We start from the raw sequence: 24,311 nt of genomic DNA on the forward strand, positions 1-24,311 counted from the left end.
TCTTGTACAATTTCCAGACAGCCTTCAGCCTGTAAAGCATCAACCATCAAACGTAGTTAGTACAACAGAGCATAAATTGATTTAAGTAAGGTACAAACAGAAGTACACCGGTACCTACTTTCCATTCATAGCAGATTGATCAAGCAGCTCAGAGATCATCAGAGGCATGATCTCCTCTGAAACAGACGCAACGATAAGCTCCATGACCTCGAATGTGTCCAGCTTCTGTTTTCTCGGCCTATTGTTGTCCCACTGGTTACCCTCCACCTTCCAATATTGAACCCCATCATTATCTGCCGCCTCTTTGTAGTCCTTATCCTCCTTTGAATAGTCTGGGCCGTGGACAATAAGATGCCTCTCGGTGTCAATATAGGATAGACAGTTATTTGCAGTAACATTCACATTATCCGTCAGTAGGTAGCGCCTGAAGGCAGCTTTGTTCTCCCAAATCCAAAACATGCCATCTGGTTGAAGTATTCTGACCTGACGCGCTCCATCTTTATCAGCATTTCTGGATGCCTGCCGCTTCTGGTAATCAAGAACCTCTTGGAGAATATCTATCCCAGAGTTGGCTATCGCATCTACCAGGTTGAACACCAACCGGGACTAAAGGTGGAGCTCCAGGCTGCGTCCACGTGGACGGCCTTTAGTCCCGGTTCGTGTAAGAACCGGGACTAAAGGGGGGAGGCATTAGTAACGACCCTTTAGTCCCGGTTCAAAAACCGGGACTAAAGGCCCTTACCAACCGGGACAAAAGCCCCCTTTTCTACTAGTGCAGTATAGTCTGAAAACTTTCCTGGTAGGATTGAGGAAACAGAGGTACCTTGATCACATGGATTTTGCTCTGCCGCGTTTGCTGGAAATCCTTAATTACCGGCTAGAAAATTCTCACCCACTCCAAGCCGCACAAACTGTTCTTCTCACCCTCAGTCCTTCTTCATATGCACACATTCGTCATTTGGTTAAATGATAGAAAAAAATTGCATGAACAATCAATGTATATACCTGAATTAAGCAGTAGCTACAATGGTCACGCACTTCATGTTCTTTTCTATTCGAGTGGACACCAGATCAAGCTAGTTGATGGTGCTCTGAAAGTCAATGTAGGAGTACATCTGATACACCATGTTGATAATTTTTTGCTGTTTCATGGCCCACACTATTGCTATCTCATGCGAATCTCCCGCAGATTTCCTCTGAACCGACCTAAATCTGATACACCACGCAGCCTAACAAAGCAAGAAAATGCACCAAACTGAAATCATGTTTTGCATAAGCAGGTTATAAGATAATTTTGAAGGGTTCTGTGTAATAAACAATTTAAAGAAGCACATGCATGTCGGAGGACCATATACTGACGAATACAATACATAACACTGTACTCTGAAAGTCAATGTCGTTGTACTCACTTATTTCCTCTTACAGCAAATACATAGTGACGAATTAATGCAGGCGATCTTTACTTTAATCCATATGTTGTTTTATTAACTACATGAACATGAGAAACTGAGGCTCAAATATTTCGTTTGTACCATTGCAAACCTAGTTACGTCTCTTCTCTCCAATAATCAAAAGAGAATACATGCATCCAAAGAAAGCACATAGATACCTCCAGTTAAAACCATCTAAACCATTTGGGCAAAAATATGCATAGTCATTGATCAGCTATACATGCCTGATGCAACCGCATGGCTTTGTTTCTTGTGTTCTCCTCCAGCCGACCATCGTCACCACTCCCCACCATTGCATGTGCCAAGTTCGTCCTTGTCACACACACTTGCAGTATGTTCGCTGACACAGGAATAGTGATCTCCATGCCCGCCCTTACCCACCCGTCGGGCCCCTACTAAACCCGTCTCCGCGTGCACCCTCGCCATCAAGTGCCTTTCAACGACACAGAGAGACTATGCCAGCGCACGTGCTTGCTTAATGATAGAAAATTATGAAGGAGATGAGGGCCCACGAGCCTCGGTAGCGTATTATGCCTCTGGTGGAAAATTTCGCGTGCCCAAGGTAACTGCTACGGGCACGCTCGACATCCAGTTAGATTCATCCGAGTCATTAGATTTAATTAAGTGAGATAATATGACGGTAGTAATTTCACTGGGTACCCTTGACGGTGGTCTTAGAAAAGAAATATGTTTGCTTTTTAAAAAGTAGTATAGATAAAAAAAGAAACCGGACAGAGAAACCATCCGGACCAGGGCCTTTATCATTTTTGTTTTAGTAACACGGCCTTTATCACTTGCCATGTCGCGGATGGGCTGGGCCTGCTGCCTGCTGGCCAGGCTACCTATACCTGGCGCGAACCCATTTACCCGGTAGACACGCAACTAAATCCTCTGCAGCGTACCCTCTCGTTTAGGGTTTCTCGTCCTCCGACGGCGATCTCATCGCCGTTGCGAGTTTTACCCGGCTGCCGGTCCTCCTCCTGCTAGCGCACACCTCCCTGGTCTGCTGCTGGGAGTTTAGGATCGGTGGATTTTCTTTTTTCCCACGTGGGGCTGCTACCCTGGTCTAACCCTAGATGGCGACTCCGGAAGGATTCTCATCGACGGCCGGCTGGACCGGCAAGAACTTGGAGGAGATGCTGCAGCACCTCGATCTGAAGGACGAGGAGTTGGATGACGTGGTCGTAGGCGAGGAGGAGTTGAGGAATTTTGAGGCAGAGGCACGTTGGATGGCAATCGGGAAGCTGAACACGATGCGCCGTTTTAGTTCCACCGCTATGTTCGAGACTCTGAAAGCGATCTGGGGGCTAGCGTAGGTGCCGAAGTTCAGAGAGGCAGGCGACAATCTGTTCGTGTTCCAGATGTTCTCCTTGGGAGACTGGAAGAAGGTTGTCCATGGTGGCCCATGGTTGTTCAAGGGGATGGGCCTTTTGATCGAGGACTACGATGGCAAGACAGATCCGGAATCAGTGGTCTTTGATGGTCTGTATGTTTGGGCACAAATCCATAATATCCCTGAGCTATATCGTAAAACAGAAATTGTGGATCAACTTGCTCGTCGCATTGGCAGAGTCAAGGAGGTGGTACTTGCTCCAAAGCTCTACTATGAGGGAGATTATGTCAGAGTTCGCGCAAGGGTGCTGGTTAATAAGCCCCTGACTAGAGTTACGCCATTGAATGTCACGGGCGAGGGCGTCGCTTCCTCCCAGTCAAATATGAGAAGATCCCTTACTTTTGTCAGGTATGCGGTTTCATGGGGCACAACCATGAAGAATGCGGAGATGGGGTGTGGGAACCAAAACAGCGGCAGTTTGGAAGCTGGATGCTCACCCAACGCAAGGAGGTGGCCCCTGATCAGCAGCAGTATGGGCGTTCCACTCGAGAGGGCTGGTCCCGGGGCCGAGGCAGAGCCGGGAGGGGGCGTGGTAGAGCCCCACCAAGTAATCAGGAAGGCCCGCGCAAAAGGTCATCCCAGGAGGCTGGCTTTGAAGATGGAGAGGATATAGATGCTGAGGTGACTAGCCCCCTGAAACCTACTGCTGGCGCTAGCCCGCCTAGTGAGGAGCCAGCAGCACGGCGTAACCTGAATGATGTCCTTACTGCTAGTAGCAACATTCCTGAAGAGAGAAGTAACACGGGGACAAACTCAATCATCACTGATCAAAACCAAGCGCTAGTGCTGGCACAGAAGGGAGCTGCAAGTGCTATACCTGCCAGTGATTCTGATATACCACCGCCTCCACCGGTGTATGTGTCTCCAAGGGAATCGAAGAAAGCTAAGAAAGGCTCCTCACCGATGAAGGATAATAAGATGGCGTTATTGGCGGGCTCCGAGCCGGGGCGCCGCCAGGCCCAATGAAAACATTATGCTGGAACTGTCGCAGGATTGGCGACCCTGCGACGGTCAGAGAACTCCGTGATCTCGTCGAGAGGAGTTCGCCGTTGATTCTTTGTTTAGTTGAAACTCAACTGCCAAAGAATCATGTTGAAGGTCTACGTTTTTCGTTAGGTTTTGATTTCAGTTTTGGAGTTGGTAGTTCTGGCCGCAGTGGCGGCATATGTATCTTTTGGAAAAATTCTCTGGATGTTTCAATAAAAACCTTTTCTCGGTATCATGTGGATGCATGGGTTAAGGAACCATTGAAGGAACAATGGCGGCACTCGTGTTTCTATGGTGAAGCAAATAGAAGCCTCCGCTATAAAACGTGGGATATGATGAAGCGTTTGAGAGGCAAAAGCACTCTGTCGTGGCTGTGTATTGGGGACTTTAATGAAATTCTCAGGAAAGAAGAGCAGATGGGAGTAAATGAGAGAGATAGTGCGCAGATGGAGGCTTTCCGTGAGGCAACTGATTTATGTGCCCTAGCGGACTTGGGCTATAGGGGGCTGGACTGGACATGGGAGAAGAAGGTTTCTGGTGGTCATTACTGTCGAGTTCGCCTCGACAGGGCACTTGCGTCAGCTTCTTGGTCCACCCTTCCGTTTTCCAGTGTAGAGCATCTCACGGCGGTCAAGTCGGACCACTCCCCAATTCTATTGGCGACTGACTTAGTCAGTGAGAGTGTTCGGGCAGCCCAGCGGCCCTTCCGGTATGAATGCATGTGGGAACGAGATGGTCGGTTTGGGGCTGTTCTGGAGAATGTATGGAAAGCCAAAGACAGGGCTCAGTCAGTTTCTAAATTTTCAGAAAAGCTAGCTAGTTTGGCGACAGACCTACAGAAGTGGGGGCGATTCACTTTTGGTTCAGTTTGATCTGAACTCAGACAACTCCGCAAGAGGCTTGAGGAATTGCGAGCGGCACCTATGCGAGTCGGACCAAGCACGGAAGAGGAGGAAGTTGAAGCTCGGATGGTTGAGTTGTGCTGTCGGGAAGAGATCATGTGGCGTCAAAGGGCCCGTATACAATGGCTCGCTGAAGGGGACAGTAATACAAAATTTTTTCACAAAAAAGCTAGTGCAAGGAAAGCCAAGAATCACATTTTGGAGCTCCAGAGAGCTGATGGCTCTATGACGTCTGATCCGGAGGAGATGGCAGCGATGGCAACTAGTTTCTACGAGAACTTATATGCTTCGGAAAATACCATTGGAATGGAAGAAGTTCTCTCTCACATACCGGTTAAAGTGAATGGCCAAATGAATAGTATGTTGAACGCCCCTTATACCAAGGAAGAGGTGAAGTCTGCACTCTTCCAAATGTTCCCGACAAAGGCCCCGGGGCCCGATGGCTTTCCCGCTCACTTTTTTCAGCGTCACTGGGAGTTATGTGGTGACGAGGTAACCGATATGGTGCTGTGTGTTCTGAGTGGTGATGATTCACCGGAGGAGATAAACAAAACTTTCATCGTTCTCATTCCCAAGATTGCTAGTCCAAAAAATTTAGCACAGTTCCGACCGATAAGCCTATGCAATGTGATCTTCAAGATTGCTTCAAAGGTATTGGCTAACCGGCTCAAACTCATTCTCCCCGAGATCATTTCAGAGGAACAATCTGCATTTGTACCTGGTCGTCTAATCACCGACAATTTCATCTCTGCTTATGAGTGCCTACACTATATGAAAACAAGGAAGTTGAAGGGAAACAGATTTTGTGCTCTAAAACTCAATATGATGAAGGCCTGTGACAGACTCGAGTGGCCATATTTGAAGGCAATAATGTTGAAACTAGGTTTCAGTCCTCGGTTCACCGAAACTATCATGAGGTGTGTTACTTCTATTTCTTTTTCAGTCATGTTTAATGGAGGCAAGTTAGAGGAATTCAAGCCAACCCGAGGCTTACGACAGGGTGACCCCTATTCGCCCTATCTCTTTCTGTTGGCGGCAGAAGGCCTCTCATCTTTGTTGAAATCTTTGATCCCAGGGGAGAGTATCCATGGCATTCAGGTAGCTCCAGATGCTCCAATTGTTAATCATCTCCTTTTTGCTGATGACAGTTTGCTCTTTTTTGACGCTACACCGGAGATGGCAACAAGGGTCAATGTTTTGCTTCATAGATATTGTGATGCGTCGGGACAACGTATTAATAAAGACAAGTCATCAATCTTTTTCAGCAAGGGGTGTTATGAGGACTTGAGGAAAGAAGTTATGCGAGTCTTGGATGTTAATAATGAACAATTATCAGAGAAGTACTTGGGGCTCCCTTCGGATGTCGGAAGAGCAAAAGAGGGATCCTTCAAGTACCTAAAGGACAGGATTTGGAAACATGTCCAAGGGTGGATGGAAAAGGCCCTTTCGGTGGGTGGAAAAGAAGTTCTTATAAAATCTGTGGCGCAAGCGATACCTACATATTCAATGGCGTGTTTCAAGCTACCGAGGGGCCTATGCCTTCATATTAACGACTTGCTTCGGAAGTTTTGGTGGGGATCTAAGAAGGGAGAAAGGAAAACTGGATGGGTCTCGTGGGAAGTCATGACGCAACCGAAATTTATGGGAGGTATGGGCTTTCGTGACATCGAGCTTTTTAACTTAGCCTTACTTGCCCGTCAAGCCTGGCGCCTCTTGCAAGAACCTGATTCGTTAAGTGCACGCATATTAAAGGCTGTTTATTATCCTACTTGCACCGTTCTGGAAGCTGAGCTGGGAAGCAATCCGTCTCAAGTCTGGCGCTCCATACATGAGGGGTGTGACACCCTGAAATTGGGAATCATCAAAAGGATTGGGACGGGAAGCGAGACGAGCATTTGGCATGACAACTGGATACCGCGAGACCATAAGCTACGGCTGGTGTGCCCAAAGACCCCAAACCCGCCGCAACTTGTGTCAGAGTTGCTTGACCACACTACTGCGGGCTGGAATATTGATGTTCTCGATGAGCACTTTTATACAATGGACAAGGAAGCGATACTGAATATCCCTTTGAGTACACGAGTTCAATCTGATTTTTGGGCCTGGCACTATGACAGAAGAGGCACTTTTTCAGTACGGTCTGCATACCGTTTACTGGCGACTACAAAGCAACAGAGAACGGACTGGTTGGAGCATGTTCCAGGGCATTCAGATTCGGATGCAGATAAGAAGTCTTGGGGCAAACTCTGGAATTTGAGCATCCCATCCAAAATCAAAATTTTTGCTTGGCGGCTAGCCAAGACATCGATCCCCACCGGCGAGGTAAGGAAGCACAGGAAGATGACAGACTCGCCGGCTTGCCCGCTCTGCCAAGCGGCAGTGGATACGTGGAGACATTCTTTGTTTGATTGCCATATGTCACATTGTGTATGGGCTCTGGCTGATGAGGAACTGACAGAAGTAACGATCTCAAACCGAACAGAGGATGCTCGACTGTGGATGTTCTGGTTACTGGATACTCTAAAAGAGCTGGAAGTTGTTCATATTTTGATCACAATGTGGGCCATATGGTGGGCGCGACGTCGTGCTATCCATGATGAGCAGTACCAAAGCCCCCTGAGCACTTCGGTTTTCATCAAGAAATTTCTGGTGGATCTTGATTGTATGGCTGTGCACAAGTCACGCTTGAGGGACTTGCATGCAAAGCCAAAGGACCTGCATGTATCAGCAGGAAACTCGAGGACTAGAGCGACATCATCTGGTTGGCTTCCTCCGACCGATGAAGAAGCGAAGCTAAACGTTGATGGAGGCGTGTCCAGATCTGGTAGAAGGGGCGCAACAGCTGTGGTCTGCCGTGACAGAGCAGGAGCTTTTCTTGGAGCTTCAGCCAGAGTTTTTGAGGGTCTCATGGATCCACCCTCGTTGGAAGCACAATCATGCAATGAAGCCCTTGCTTTGGCGATGGATCTCAATCTCGACTCTATATGCGTGGCTTCGGACTGTGCTGCTGTTATTTCCATGATAGGCTCGGATATTCCTTGCCAGTTTGCCTCGGTTTTGAGTGAGATAAATCATAGGGCTAGATTTTTTCCTAATATCCGTTTTATTCATGAGAATATGAAGCATAATTTCGAAGCGCATGCTCTTGCAAAAGATGCGGTTTCTTTGTCTCCCGGGCGCCACCTGTGGCTTGCTAATACACCCAACATCATCTCTATACCTATGAACATCCAGATTTAATAAAGGTTACAGATGCTAAAAAAACCCATTTACCCGGTAGATATACCGAGAGAACTGCCCGATCCATCAAAGCGTGTCCTTCTCCTCCTCCTCGGCGGCGGAAGGCGAACAGCGAGGAACCCTAACCCTAACAACCAGTAGATCCGATCTGCAAGGCAGGTTCCGACCCCTAACCCTAATCAGTAGTTCCGACCCGCAAGTTAGGTTCCAACCCGGCCTGATTTCTTGAGTCTTCGGTGATCGATTCCTGCTTGTTTGCAGGCCTGCGACGATGGCGGCTTCCCTCTGCACGGCGGCGACGAGGATCCTGCGTCCGGCGGGGCAAGGGCTTCGCCGGCTCGTCCACACCCAGCAGGTATCTTGACCTCCGTTCCATCTCCGGCTCGCCGTTTTCCTAGACCTGTGGCCTCACGTCTGATTCTAGCTCCGATCGGTGGAGGCCCTCCTTTCTACTCGGCGTAGCATTCTAGTATATTACATCATCATAGGGATGAATCGCTATCCTTAAAACATGCATCTTTTTCATTTCCATCTAGATTTAGATTGCTGTTTTGCTGTGCTGCTTGACGTGCTGGTAAATTTGGCATCGTTATTTCATTTCCATTAAAAGAGACTGCCTAGCAGAATTTATATGAAATGAACACAGTAAACCCGAATTACCTTTTGCTTAAGATTAGATTAATATACGCTGCACTCAGACATCTCTTGTCTAAGATTACTTGGTCATCAATTCTCAATGCTGCTTCGTTGTTTTCAGCAATCTAGATCCACCCCTTCGTTGGAGGACCGTGCAGCGCAAATCCAGCAGAAGAAGGAGGAGCTGTATGATCTCATCGCCCGTGCTCAGTCCAAGAAGGTTGGTCTATTTTCCACGGCTTCCCAGGAAGACAGACATATGCTCAGGATTCTCTGCACACAAATCAAGCCAAGACCAAATGACCCTCAATGGTACAATATCTATCAACCATATTTCCTCTGTTTTCCCTCTGCTACAGGACTTGACCCTCGATGGTACAATATTGACCATATGTTTCCATATGTAGACAGCTATTTTCTCTGATTTTCCTCTGCTACAGGAGTTGACCCTTGATGGTACAATATCGACCATATGTACATAGATATTTGCCCTGTTTTTCCTCTGCTACGTGAGTTACCCTTAATGGTACAATATCTAGCATATGTAGACATAGATATTTGCTCTGTTTTTCCTCTGCTACACAAGTTACCCTTGATGGTACAGTATCTAGCATATGTAGACATAGATATTTGCTCTGTTTTTTCCTCTGCTACATGATATATGTAGCATAGTTCTTACTGTCTCATCCCACCTACGTACCTGCAGGCGCTGGATAACTACAGCCAAGAAGGTGACCATGTTGGGTTCGGCTTCAATTGTTCTTGGTATTGGTGTGTTCACTCTTCCTGACTTAGCTACTCATCCTGAATACAAGCCAATGAAGTGAAAGATGAAGGGTATCTTGTTTGACGGGGAAGCAAGATGATGTATATCAGTTCTATTCCTGCACTATTATCTGTGACTCTTAAAATACATGACTATGATCTGTCACCTATGACTTGAGTATTATTATATCTGGATGATTTGTGATCGCATTGTAAGATAATTTGTGATGTTGCTGACATGGTATCTTGTCCTTTCTGCTTGAGTAATTTTTATGAAAATGAGCATCATGCATTGTTGTTGGCGAGAGCAGTGGCAGAGACCCCATTGGGTGCTTCTTAATACTATGTCAACTAGATTTCTTTCTTTAGTTGTAAGCCCGTCGCTCAAATGGTTAGTGCTAGATACATCTGTTTGAACGACAAGCTTTTTAGGAAGGAGTATTAGACTTGTGCTCAATCTCTCTTATAAAAGTTTACAGAGGGAGTACTTGGTACCTCATACCAAACAGTGCTCTAAGAACAAAGGAGAGCCACTCGCACAGACAGATTATGCTTGGATTGTATGAAAATGAGTCAATATCTATTTGGCGTGGTGATCCTTAACAATGGTTGAGGTGGACTTGGGGAACTTGTAGAGAGACCTTCTCGGGTCCAAGGAGGAAGAGTCTGTGTCAAGGTGGTGCCTGATAACACCAACTAAAATACTGGCAATATTTTGCCTGGCGCCACACTTTCCTCCCTGATGGGAGAAAAGTTTATATGTAAGAGAAGAAGTAGATTAAATCCCCTTTTGAGATTTTTTTTCTCCATGTGTTGGTGTTGTAAACCCGGGTCATCCTTGTTGGTGTTGAACAAAGCTGTTTGTTTCCTCTTCTATCGATGTATTGAGATCACAAGGCTTTCTCGTTTTCTCAAAAAAGATAGAAGAGAAAACACCTTGTCTGCTGTCAGAGCACAGCTGACACTGCATCAGCAAACTCAAACAAACTTGACCCCAAGTTTTCCCAGCAGACACGGATTATGATCAAGGTCCGTTTGTTATTTGTTCCTGACAGCTTGTTCAGTTTTTGGCGAAAACTCACATGGTCCTGTATTTTAAAGATAAGAGGCATTGCCCACCAGCAAATGGCTGCGCACATGGCCAAAGAACAAAGTGAGCAAGAGGATCAGTTTGAACATGATCAATCAATCGTCTCATTTCTGCAACTACAAAACAAACACCTGGCTCCTCGATTGAACTATTCAATGAAAACTAACGCAATAATTCAGTAAACCAAAGTGCACCGACTGAATGGACCTAGTCGTTTTACCCACATTCCAAGCAACAGTCATCAGCAGCCTGGTACCAAGTACGCAGGATTTGAAAAGGTGGTCATGAATTCGCTTAAACTAAACAAACAACTGTGCATGCATGCATCATTCATCTCAGATACCAAATACTAAATGGAAGGGAAATTAACCAGAGACATCATAACTAACCAGTAGTCCAGTACCAGTTCTAACATCCTCATAAGTCTCAAGACACTTGACAGATTCTGGCCAACAAGGCAGAGAGCCCCACACATAGTACAAACAAGCAAAACATCGGCTTGTTTAGTGCTGAACTGAAAGCAACAAATTATCTCTTGACTCCGAGACGGTAGTAATGAAGCACTTAGTTGCGTTCATGAAAATGCTCCGGATACGCGGAACACAACCAAGCTCCCTGCCATTGTGGCCATCAACAACCTACTATACCAATTAACAAGAGAAAAAAGATCACAAATGCCAGGCTCTATCGCACAAAGGATGCAACACCGGAGGAACCTACATTGTGCAAAAGAAGCGAAAAACAATGCCCTTCCCGTTTAACCCGCGACTCACGCAGAGGAACATGGAAGAGCGAAAGCCGAAGAAGACCGCTAATGCTTCTTGCTGCCACCTGCACACATACAGGAGTTCAGAGTTGTGCTTAGTTAGCATCAGCAGGGGGAAAATTCAGACGTGCTGTAGTGAGATGAACTCTCCGAGTTTGTGAGGGAGGGACAGACCTAGTGATGCAGCGTTCAGGAACGCCTCGTCTTCAGGGAACAGCTGCAGATTCTTCGACTTCAGCAGGTACTTCACAGCATCGTCCTGGAAGTCCACCAGGCTGCCGACCTTCACGAGTTCAGCAAGCGAAGGGATGCGGTCTGGCGTCTCAAACAGCAGCCCTCGGGCTATCTCGTCAGCAAAGTTCATCGCAAACTCAATCTTCTCTTTGTAACCAGCTGCAGCACCAGCACCATCGCCTCGCTGCACGTACAGCTTCGAGTTCTCCCTCTCCCACCTGATCATCCGGCTGGCCTCCACGTCCACAGCCTCTCCGGAAGACAGCTTCACGCGGTACCCCACCGTGATCGGCTCCTTGGTCTCCAGGACGCTCACATTCAGCAGGCAAGAGACCATAGTGTGCCGTTCTTTGGAAGCAATGTCAAGAGCTGGATCAGCAAGGAAAGCAAGGACTATCTGGAGCAGACCAACACTGATCACCTCACGCTGGCCAGCAGCCGTTTTGCAACTGCCATCCTGGCCTAAGACGACAAAAGAATCGCTCTTCTCGGCGGCTTTGGATACTGCCTGAACACCGATGCTGCCATACACGTTGTTGAGCCTTGCTCGAGAGACGGAAGGAGGGTTCCAGATAAAAATGGATTGTCAAGGAAGCTTGTCAAACAGACCCTTAAGCAGCAGATCGTCAGGAATAAACACATCCTCCTTCCGCGATAAAATGATCTTCCCATCAGTACAAACCGGGACCTTGACACAACTAGAGATAAGCTTCTCCATGCTCTTGCTCCAGTTCCTTGCAATGAACTGCCAGAAAGCAGAGCAATTGGTTACAGATATCTCACCGCCGGAGCTCTCCCATGCGCTCCAGAGCTTGCAATGGTCTTCGGCACCAGGGTCATGCCTCACGCCGAAAACTGATGAGAAGAAGTCCAGCAGCTTCCTGTCATCATAGTATCTGTCTAGGACATGCAGTTGCTGGCTGAAGAGGTTGTTCTGATCATGAAGAACACAGCTCAGCGGGCTCACCCATTCTCCACCTCCTTTTTCATTTGGTATCCGGATCCATTCACTACCCTCTTTGTTCTTCTTAGGCCCCCAGCTGCACTCCTTGAGGTACAAGTAGATCCTGGAAATGGTAGCAGTTTTGATTGCCGCAAGTGCACCCTTGAATGAGGCGATGTCTGAACCATAGAAAGATTCATCGATGAAAGGGCCATCTATTACGCACATGGAAGACTGCTTTGGATCAAAGAGTATGCATCCATCAGGAGATTGGTATCCAAATGTTCTCTTCAACCACTTGCAGCTAGTGATTTCCTCCATAAATTCCTTGGGAAATGTTGCTGCACAGGCCAGCCAGCTCTTGACACACCCAAGCAATGACAGCACGGTAGCGGCAGATATGGCTGCAGGGTCTGCAGGAATGTTGAGACCATTGATGACAAACCTAGCTGCAGGAATGTCTACAGGGTTATCACAAATATTGAGACCAGTGACGGTAGGCCTAGCACCATGAGCTTTCACTTCTGTTGTGACACCTAAATCTTTCAGCTCAGCTTTGTAACCAGGCATCTCTTTGCCTGAACCACCATTAGAGTCAGCATCATTGATGAAGGGTAAGCTTGCTATTGGCGACAGAGACTGCCAACCTTCATCAAATAAGATTGCCTCCGACGGTAACCTGAATCCCAGTGATGTGCACAGCCATTTCTCACTCCGCATGCAGTTGAAAAGATCAACAGGAATTGGGTGGTGTGTTCTTAGCTTCCGATAACAAGCTAGAAGAGCCAGGACACTTGCCTTTGTAAGCGATGACTTCAGGACCATCTGCTTGAAAATATTTGCTATAGCCTTCGATGCCTGGTCAAATCCTGCAATCAACCCTGTCTTCTTCAACTCTTCTTTGTACGGGCTGATCTTACTACCATAAAATCCAGAATCAACTACAGGAACTCCGTTGAACACCTTTACCAGGCACTCCCATTCTGGATCTAGAATAAAAGATTCACTAGGAGCACGGAATCCCACATTGGTCTTCAACCATTTCAAATCTCTGAGCTTCCTCAAGAAATCATCACATGGGCTAGCATACCGGATACACTTGAGGATTAGTGCAGTAGCATCAGAAGTGATAGATGAAGAACTGAACTTGAAATTATCAATTATAAGCTTGTAAGTCTTTTCACTGTTTTCAAACCCAACTTGAACACCAAGCAACTTCAGCTCTTGTTTGTAGTCAAGGATGGACTCGCCATAGAATCCAACATCAAGGAATGGCTGGGTACTGATACAAGATGCAACTGTCCAGTCTGAATCATATATGATACAGCAAGAAGGAGACATGTAGCCCAGAATACTCTTCATCCATCGTCCATCTTTCACGCTGTTGACTAGTTCACTTGGTGACAGAACCTTCTGTTGAAGAAACCGAATCAGCCGAAGCAACTCATATACATGTTGTCTGGTCAGCATATTGCTTGCAGCCAAAGACATGAGCCGTCTGCCGATGTAAGCTGATGCCTCCCCAAATTCAAATCTTACCCCGATCACCTTGAGTTCCTCCCTATATGCATTCATTTTGTATTGATAGAACTATTGATCGATCATTGCTATATCAACACGGGAAGATCCATTTTGCAAGAGATTACCCCACTCAGAACTAGACATAAATGATTCAGCCGGGGGCTTGTATCCGACTAATGTCTTCAGCCAACTTCCTTCTTTCACACAAGCCAAGAAACTAGCTGGTAGTTGTACACCTTTTGACTTTAAATTTCTTATCCATTGCAGTAGCAAGATTGCATTGTCCACAGTCAGAGGTGATGAGGCTGTCGGGAAACTTGCATTTGGAGGGTGTATGAATGGCACATCCGAGGCCTGCATCTTTGTCTTGAGAAAATCCAAGATCTGATCTGCAGGTGTGTAGTTCCCGGCGAAATGACCTGCTGACTTGTAATCTGCTGACAGTTTAATGTATTTCTCTTTCCTCCATGAGTTTGTGCCCATCAGTCCAACCCATTTGCTACCATTTGCAGGAACTAGAATGCTTTGCCTTTTCGTGACAACATTGCCATAGTTGTCAATTACCGGCATGGTACGACACAGGTCTGCTAACTGATAGCTCTCCATGTAATTCTTATTGGATGAATGATACAGAAAGTGAGAAAAGGCGATGGCAGGCCTTCGATCACAGTTCAAGGACGACCACAATATTTCCGTAACTGTATACAGATACAATCTCCACTTTTGCATGGCTCTGAAGCCAGTATGTCACTTTTTCCTTCTGCGCGAAACCTTGCAGAGCTGTTTGTGTACTGTGAGGCACAAAAAGGCGGTTAGAAGATGGAAACTCCTGGTTCCAGCTGATAAGCCATGACATCCACTTCCCATCAGATGCAATGCACAGTCTATCACTCCACTGACTAGCTCTAGACAGATACATTTTTGTTCCTGTCAACATACTTCAGCAGAGGAATTTGCATCATCTTTGTACTGGAAAAGTTTTGCCAACCGTCTGCGACAAAAGATAGAAGTTCAAGATAAAGCTGTTCATCTACATTGCTGACAAGGTTAGACCCCTCGATGCATTTTGCATACCATTCATGGCTCACGCTTTTGACATCCAGAAATGTAAGAACACTGTTGTATGCACTCTTGTCGAAATGAGAGCTGAGAATGTAGGTTCCATGGGTTGACAGGTTCTTAAGGTCCACTCCAGACTCTCTCGCCTTGACAAGGATATCCCAAAATGCTGGTTTGAGCCGCGCAACCTCACAAGGCTTGCAAACCATCTTCTGTGGAGTGTGAGACTCACATGGAACTATATCCTCGATGAGAACCTTGTCTTTGATGCCAGACCTAACAGGCTCAAGTAAAGGGATCAGCGAAGGACTGACTGGCAGGTAATGGAACATCGATGGAATAGTCATTGCTGGTGCATCTGTTCTGGACTTGACAAGTGCTACAAAGGCATTCATGAATGCACTTGGGATACACTCCAGAATTCCCTTGTTCCATGGACTATCGAACAGTATCGCCTCTCTTGAAGATGCAAGGAGGAAGTCAGCCTGAATGATGAAGAGGAAGTTGGTCACCATCTCCGTGGGAAGGAAAGCATATACGCCAGGGGATAGATGCTTCCCACGGGATAGTCGCTCCTTAAGAGGGAAGGCTAGGGTGATGACCCACTCATCGATTTCAGTACGCTTGTCCACCCTGTTCTCTGCCTTGACAGGGAACCTCTGCCTCCACATATGGTACCCGCACTCTGCTTCACTCTCATTCTCTTGAGCAGATAAAAAGACCGTGTAAGACTCCGCGTGCATGTTCTTCCTCACTTCAAAGTTCTTCTCACTCGATATTGCAATCTCACTAACAGTGCTGCCTCTAGCGTTGCCGTTATCTTCACGGACAGAAAGCCGCCTGATCTTTGACAGAAACAGTAGCATTTCTAGATGCAAGCTCGAAAGCTACTGCTTCACTGCAGTGACCTTCTCATACTTCAAAGGCAGGACGATACAGGTTGTTGGAAGGTCTCTGGTAGACCCATATATCTGTTTGATATCTGAAAGGCTAGGCCTGGATTGAACCCACTCTGGGACAATGTATCCAATATTGCATTCTGGACACGGCTTCTCATTAAACTTGATTTGATACCCATTACTGAATATATGGGGCTGGCTTGATATCAGGAACACACTTTTGAATCCAATACCTATATAAAAAGAGACATTGATATTACAAATTTTGAGTTTCAATATAAGGGGAACATATACGTTAAGCATGTACATAACCACAGACTAACTCTTCAAATGAAATGGCTAAAATTGTTATATCCATATGGGCCTATGTATCTTTTGCACATCTTATCTTTTCTATGAATGGAAACAATTGTCCAGCATGCCTTAAAAACAAAAGTGAAGCGATGCATGCTTAATATTATTTATACCAAGTCTGTATTTGATGGATCTGCTTCAGTAAGCTATTGATGAAGAGTAATGTTTTTCAATCAGAAACATACTACAGGAGGGGAAAAATTGTTAATAAAGTTGATGTGCCATGTGCATGAATTTGCCATGCAAAGGCCGATTTCTAGGAGCCTGCCAAAAACTAAAGTTTGCCTAGCAAGGCTATGAAAGAAATAGATCCACACACTTTCGAGACAATAGTGAAATGCACAAGTGACAACTTAACATCAAGAAGATTTGATGTGGTTATATATATGATAAATAATGAGTCTTACTTCTAGATACAATGGGCCCTAAAAGGCCAGTGGTAATATTTTGTGGTCGGTACTATTTTCTTACACTAATATTTCAAAACATGCACACATCTCTGTTTCTGAGTGTCAGGAAATGAACGCATGATATCTTGCACCACAAATCATCTCAAGCAATACTGTGCATGCTGCACCCAATTTATTTTGCAAAATACATATACATTATGAGAATATTTGCTCCACCACCATTCTAACTAAGCACTAGATTAAGTGCTAAATAGAATTCTGCCCATCTTATATGTCATTTGATATATAGCAGCTATCATAACGTTTGACAGGGAAAGTTCCAACCGGTGACGCGCTAACAAAATTGAAGTTCTAACATTAAAAGGTAAAATGCTTCAAATTGGCCAAGTGAACACAAAAGGATTCATGAGCTGCATAGATTCACCTTTCTCTCCAATGTAGCCCTTGTCCCTGTTTCCCTTTTTGGTCGACTTCCCCACGCCACAAATAGATTGAATATTGGATGGAGAGAAGCCCTTCTCGTTGTTGAAAATGAGTAAAGTTGACGATGCACCAGATCCAGTGATGTCAGTTGATGTTACTAGAAACTCCAATGACGGTGCTACTCCATCAGGGTACTCATTGTCTTCAGCGTTCTAGTTATTCAGGAATAAAATGTTAACATGAATGTGATATTGAGCAAATACAGCTGAATAAAGTGCATTAATCTGAAATGCAATATATATATACCGAAATGTTAATGAGATTTGAGAAAAACAAGCCCATGTAGCAACACACAAGTTTGTCAGAGTCACAGTTATTTCAACAGTCTTGACGGCAAAATTGTATCAAGTTTTCAAATAAACAGGTTGCAAAATAGCGTGGAGGCAACAGGCAAACTGAAAATGTTCTCAAGGCTAAAGCTACAATGGTTACATCGGATCTGCAATAGTTTCTTAATGTGGAAAAGAAATAAAGGAGATCTCTGTTTTCCGTAAAGCAGAAAATGGTTACACTGGATCTGAATTTGGTCTTTTATTTTTTCTTTTCTTTACCGTAGTAGTGTTCCTAAAACAGTTACTTCATAAATACAAATAAGAGATCATTTAGCCCTCCATTTTTTGGAGAACATGGCCACCAGCCACCATAAATCCAAATACGAGTCCCCCCGCCAAAAAAGAAGAAGCCAAATGCTTGTTGAATAAATGTACTGTGGTGTGAAAACTGAAAATGCAAAGTAAACACAAAAAATGCGAGTTTATATGTTCAGAGTTAATGTGACTTTTGTGCTGCCACAGTGCCTAATCCCAAGGAAAACATCTTTATCAATTGATCCTAGCTATACTATGCAACTGAAGGGTAGGCCCTACTTGACATCAAATGAGCTCATAGGAAACTGCGGTGAGCAGAAAAACCAACAGTCACTTTGCTAAACAGTGCTTAGAAAAGTAAAGGAAATTACCCTCCATTAATAAAATATTGCTCCCTTTTCGAACTGAAAAAAAAGAATTTGTTGCTTCGTATTTTTTTGCAGGAAAAAATAACCGGGTTTCTGCGCAAATAATAAAACATAAAGTTATAAATGAAAAAAGGCTAGAAAGTTCAGTTTGGGGGTGGGGGTATGTATAATAACGAAATTAATCAGAACTGTAGATTTTTGTAGGCACAAGATGAACCAAATGCACATAAAAATAATTTGTGAAAGCATTTTCAGAAAAAATAAATAAATCCGTACGCTTTCTTGAGAATGCATAGAAATAAAATCCACACTAATCTGAGTGCACATAATAGAATCCACACTCTGATTTTTTTTTGTACTAGTAGTATAGTAAGTAGCATTGTACATAACCACATAATTTTTTTTGTACAGTAGTACAAAAACAGAGTGCCGAAGGAAGAAGAAAGCAAGAAAGCAGGGTCACCTGGACGAGCTCCATGAGGAAGTGGACGTCCTTGGAGTAGAGCTCCTGGCTCAGGTAGTTCACCGCCTGGTGCATGTCCTCCGCTAGCGGGTTCTGCTCGCCGCGCCCGATGTAGTACCGCTCCCGCCGGAGCCTCTCCACGTGCGCCCGTGCAGCCGCCATCGTCGCCGGAGACGACGACGACCAGCTTTTGCGCCGTTACCGGAGCTCGTCGATCGGGCTCCGAAGGGGAGGAAGATGGTTGGGTGGTTTCGGAGGTGGGAAGTGGGAAGTGGAGGAGTGGGCGGCTGTTCCTGGGCTTCCTCGCCGGCTTTAAGGAGTTGGGTGTGCGTCTATTGGGTACCCCTTGCGGTCGCAGAGGACGCTTTATTTTCCCAATGGATCTTTTTTTGATGCTCTTTTCCTTTCTCTTTCTTTCTTTTTTGGCATTTGAGAGGAGTGTTAGATGATGGTTTTCTGGTTGAAGTGGTTTAGTAATTTCTAAGGCCATTTGCAGGAATTTGACAAGATTCATGTAGAATTATATATACTAATTTTCTTATAATTTTTACAAGTAATAGTTTTTGGTAAAAAGAATGGCGCCACCCAAATCACTACACATCGGTTTGTTGCATGCCTTGCATATATAAGGATCCAATATTTAGTACTCACTCTCTAAACAAATATAAGACGTTTTAGGCAACTGTACTAAACAAATATAAGACATTTAAGGTCTCTATTATTTTTGTGTCTCTCAATTCTGCGGTTCACTGGGATCACTGTCTTGTTTGAGTGTAATAAAGCTACTTTTTATTCGTAATTTTAGTTTTTAAACACAAATAATTATCATTTCAGCACTCCTACAAAAGGAGCTATATGTCTCGGATAGGTCCATGCTAGGAAAAACCGTCTCGGATAGGTCCTACCCGAGGCGGGTTATTTCAGCAGACATCCGAAGCATGCCTCTTTTTTACCGCCACGAATATCCAAGCATCTGACACATGTCTTTTTTTAAGTCCACCAATATACAAACATCTGAGACATTCCATAATTAAAAACGTTTGAGACGGGCCTTATCTTATAATTGCCTCGTAGCTATTATGGCCCACTAGGCTCAACAACATTCTCAAATATATATCTCTTCTCCATGCACTAATTTTCTGACTCCTCCACTCCTCTCGCTTCTACTCCGCCTTACACTCCTTTATCCCACATCCCGTTTTCAAGCGCCGCCATTCACCCATCCTTGCCACCACCCTATTTCGTGGCCCTCTCTTTCTCCGACCAACCCACATCGTCGTGTGTGACCGCCCGTCCCTCGGATCTTGACATGGTGACGCTAGATCCATCGCATTCTATTGCCACAACCACCTTCGTCTTCATCTCACCAGCCAACCCAACTTGCTTGTTCAACCGCCACTCGTATTTGGGCATGTTAGAGCTAGCCAGATGGAACTGATAATGGTTTCTTGCGTAGAAATATACAATCTCGACCCAATAGAGGAAGATGAACCCTTTTTTAGTTAATTCACACTCTTTTTTTGTATAATAAGAAACATTTATAAACGAAAAATATATATGAAATCTTTTATCTTGATTATGCCGCCCCACATTTTCATGTTTAACTGATATGTCTAACAAATTACTCCCTCCATCCCACATATAAGATCGTTTTTCAAGCTATGTCTTGATACTTCACCATAATATAGTAAAAATTTAACCTGTTTCCGCGAACATAGAAAAAAATCATGGAAAGGTGGGCTAAGAGAAAATGCATGCCATTCTAGTACGAGTACGGTGGACATGTTCAAATTTCGATCGATAGCCGTTGGAGCATCGCTCACTCGTGGTAGTCTACTCGCTAGTAGTGTGGTAGTACGTACAACAAATTAATTCATTTTAGCCTATTTCTGGGTTTTAGTGACAAGTAGGAGAATGCTTGTGTGAATGATTCTGACGGTACCAAACTTTCGATAGAAGAAATGGCTTGGAAAGGAGCACGAGTGGCTTGGAAAAGAACACAGTACTACAACGATGGCTTTGGAATCTGCAGTACGATGACCGAATCTATGCAGACGGAAAAGAAGTCTTCCACTAGTGCTGTCGCTACCACAAAAGGGGCATTGCCTCTCATGCTAAGCAAAGGGTTCCACAGCGTGCAGTAGCATTTTTTTTTCTCATGTCGCATTCACAATATACACCACTACAGTACTTATGAAACAACAAATATTTTTGTCACACGGTTCTTTTTTTAGAACGAAGACGCTAGGAGCGTCCGGCTTTAAATTAAGGGTTTTTATCAGTTTTGCCATCGGCTGTATAACGCTACTCAGTTTTGCCACTAAACATTTTCACTACTCAAAAATGCCACTGTTCCGTTAGACACAAGCTCCAAAAGACCATTTTTCACTGTTAATGTTTGGTCAATACACGTTGACTGAAGTTAGATGACAAAACTACCCCTATCCCCGTTCGTGAACCCCTCTCTCTCTGTGTTGACTTGTGGGACCATTTGTAAGGGGCGCATGAAAAGAGAATAAAAATGGCGTCAAGGAGTTTCGAACCCAAAACCACGAACTCCAGCAAGGAGCGAGCTAACCAACTGAGCTAAGGAGATGTTCTGATGCAAATGGAGATATATCCCTTATATGTTGATATGGAATAATATTCCAACACAACAACGTCTCATATATTTTCTTGTTGCTAGCTAATTGGACTTGGGTTTGAAAGTTAGTATGGACAACACATCTGCATGAGCGGCTGGCCGGCTGGAAGAATATGTCTGGTACTAGTAGACATAAACAAATGATGCAGACCCTCACGCCCAAATTTTTTTGACGGTCACACACTAATTGACAGAAACAACACATATGGCAGTAGGATCACATGGTATTGTAAATTTCTCTGAAAATTTCAGCATGGTGGCTGCCCATTTTCCTGAAAACGACACAAACACAAAGTTCAGTTTAGTTAGGTTCAGACATCGTGGCTGCCCATGATTAGATAAGGTTCTGTTTAGTTAGGTTCAGATGTCGGTATATAAGGACTGTATCTCCTCACAAAACAAAGCGTTTCCATGGTTCAGTTGGTTAGCTCATGCCCTTGTGTACCCCGTGGTCTTGGGTTCGAACCCCCACCCTCCCAAACTTTGTTCTCTTTTTCTCATGCGCCCCTTACAAATGGGATAGGGGTAGTTTCGTCATCTAACTTCAGTCAACGTGTATTGACCAAACGGTAACGGTGAAAAATGATCTTTTTGAGCTTGATCTAATAGAACAGTGGCATTTTTGAGTAGTGAAAATGTTTAGTGGCAAAACTGAGTAGCGTTATACAGCCGATGGCAAAACTGATAAAAACCCTTAAATTAATAAAGCCCACAACATAGGCAGCGTACCAACCAAGTCACCTTACATGACACCGAAATGCTCAAGCCAAACAGACGCGAAAAGTTTAGGGTTTAGCGGCCAAAAGAGCGCGAGCCGAGAGTTACATGGCGCGTAGGCCAGACCACTGAGCACGCAGGCTCACACACGAACAAAAGGGCCACTTCAAGACGAAGAAGTGACGGCTGACTCCCTAGCCAAAACATACACCTGGCGCAGACGGTCTTGAGCTTGCTTCATCTTCTCAGCATCCTTGCCTCGCCAATGGACTCCACTGCTACAGGAATAAGTTGCATTTGTAGATTATGTTAGCCGGGTGAGTCGGGAAGATCCCCTCAATCGCTATTTTGTTCCTAGTTAACCACAGTGCCCAGAACAGTGCCCCGACACAGCTCCCCAACACACGCTTGTTGCTCCCCTGGATGGAGTCAAGGATAGACGTAAGATTGTTGGATGACCTTGGGTCCCAGGAAACGCCAGCCGCGGTCCGGACCGGGCTCCAGGCGAACCGGGCCAGCGGGCACCGAAAGAAAACGTGGTTCACGTCCTCGGCAACGTTACATATCGCACACGTGCCGGTTGCCGGTCCTTGCCTTTTGGCCACGTTTTTAGAGGTGGGCAATTTGTTCCTGAACAACTGCCAGAAAAACACCTTGATTTTGAGCGGGAGGCGCGCTTTCCATAGCCCCTTTGCCATTGGGAGGGTCGGTCCTTGGCAAAGTTTACGGTATAGGGATTTAACCGAGAACTTGCCGGACGCGGTGAGAGCCCAAGTCACCGAGTCCGCAGTTGTGGACAGCACAACCGGGCTGATTAGCGCAAGCAGTGTCGCTAAGTTCGCTTGTTCATGACCGTTGAGCTCCCGACGGAAGTAGATCGCCGGGGGGGGGACGAGGCAAGGGCCGAGGCCACGGACTGGTCCGGGTTGACGGCCAGAGCGTATAAGTCCTGGAATCCCAACCAGAGAGGTTGGGAGCGGACCCAAAAATCGAGCCAGAACCCGGCCGATCTACCGTCTCCGATGTTGAACTTAGCCCCCATGGCAAAGGCCGGACGGATGGCTTGGAGGTCGTTCCAGAAAGGTGATCCCCTAGCTGCACCTTCGAAGAAGTTCCCGTTCGGGAAGTACTTGGCCCGCAGCAGGTCGATCCACAAGCCGGTCGCCCCTTGGGATATCTTCCAAATCCATTTTCACATAAGTGCAATGTTGAGGATTCTAGTGTTTCTGATCCCGAGGCCCCCCAAGTCTTTGGGGCGGCAAACCGCGGCCCATTTTACCATGTGGTATTTGCGCTTCGGCCCCGAACCTTCCCAGAAGAAACGCGAGCGGGGCGTGTCCATTTTGGCGTGAACACCTTCAGCCAGTAGGAAGAGGCCCATCACAAACTGGGGCAGGGAGGAGAGACTCGAGTTCGTGAGTACCAACCTGGCTGCGGAGGAGAGGAACTTGCCCCTCCACGGACAGACCCGTCCCCCACCTTGGTCCAAAGCGGTGCCCAGCCATCAATCGTGATGCGTTTGGCGTCTAATGGCAAACCAAGGTATGTAAATTGAAGCTTGCCAACTTTACAGTTGAGCAAGTCTGCAATGCGCCTGCCTTCTTCCGCTTCCAAGCCCATGGGCAGAACTTCACATTTGTGAAAGTTAATGTTTAGCCCTGACATGATCTCAAAGCTAAGAAGAAGGGCTTTGACCGTGGCCACGGTGTGGAGATCCGGCTGGAACAGCAATAGCGTGTCATCCGCGTACTGCAGGTGGGATATCCCCCCTGGGATGAGGTGTCCCATTACACCTTTGATGTGACCAGCTTCGGTGGCTCTCCGCAGCATTGCAGCCAACGCATCGACAACGAAATTAAACAAGATCGGTGACATGGGGTCACCCTGACGTAGTCCACGCTTGTTCCGGAAGAAGTGCCCTACTTCTCCGTCAACCGATATCGCAGTTTGGCCCCCCGAGACCAGCTGCATTACTCGATGAACCCAAACAGGCGAGAAACCTCGGCTGGCGAGAACTTGGCGCAAAAAATCCTAGTTGTGGTCATACGCTTTTTCGAAATCTAGTTTGAGAAGGATGGCCGGTTTGTTCGTGCGTTTGAGTTCGTGTAGGGTTTCTTGCAGGGCCAGCGGGCTCTCCAGTATGTGGCATTCGCGAATGAAGGCCGATTGCGATTGGCTGATGGTACGATGAGCGATCCGGACAAGGCGTGTGGTACAAGCTTTAACACAGATCTTGAAGGGAACGTTGATTAGCGCAATGGGTCTGTACTGACGATTGTTGTACGCCCCGGTGCTACCTCTTGAGCACTGCGTTGGTTTTCCCTTGAAGAGGAAAGGGTGATGCAGCAAAGTAGCGTAAGTATTTCCTTCAGTTTTTGAGAACCAAGGTATCAATCCAG

General features: G+C 45.8%; 3 protein-coding genes and 1 pseudogene across 3 annotated transcripts; 1 reads left to right on the plus strand and 3 right to left on the minus strand.

Moving 5' to 3' along the window:
• Positions 1–4,277: 4,277 nt before the first annotated feature.
• On the plus strand, positions 4,278–8,580 carry LOC141023110 (uncharacterized). Its single transcript, XM_073499434.1, has 4 exons — positions 4,278–4,618; positions 4,715–7,787; positions 8,235–8,328; positions 8,510–8,580. The coding sequence occupies exons 1-4, from the start codon at positions 4,278–4,280 to the stop codon at positions 8,578–8,580; spliced, it is 3,579 nt and encodes a 1,192-aa protein (XP_073355535.1).
• Positions 8,581–10,417: 1,837 nt separating this feature from the next.
• Positions 10,418–15,862, minus strand: LOC109761384 (uncharacterized; annotated as a pseudogene).
• LOC109761385 (protein NO VEIN-like) lies at positions 12,491–18,806 on the minus strand. The gene is made up of 3 exons (XM_040390144.3): positions 18,552–18,806; positions 17,075–17,285; positions 12,491–16,119 (listed from the first exon to the last, which is right to left on the minus strand). Exons 1-3 carry the CDS (start codon positions 18,711–18,713, stop codon positions 15,875–15,877), a joined length of 618 nt encoding a protein of 205 aa, XP_040246078.3. The 5' UTR covers positions 18,714–18,806; the 3' UTR covers positions 12,491–15,874.
• Positions 18,807–22,744: 3,938 nt separating this feature from the next.
• On the minus strand, positions 22,745–23,883 carry LOC141023111 (uncharacterized). The gene is made up of 3 exons (XM_073499435.1): positions 23,340–23,883; positions 23,192–23,268; positions 22,745–23,089 (listed from the first exon to the last, which is right to left on the minus strand). Exons 1-3 carry the CDS (start codon positions 23,881–23,883, stop codon positions 22,745–22,747), a joined length of 966 nt encoding a protein of 321 aa, XP_073355536.1.
• Positions 23,884–24,311: the final 428 nt, after the last annotated feature.

Source organism: Aegilops tauschii, chromosome 5 (assembly GCF_002575655.3).
Source record: "Aegilops tauschii subsp. strangulata cultivar AL8/78 chromosome 5, Aet v6.0, whole genome shotgun sequence".
In the NCBI taxonomy this organism is placed as follows: Eukaryota; Viridiplantae; Streptophyta; class Magnoliopsida; order Poales; family Poaceae; genus Aegilops; species Aegilops tauschii.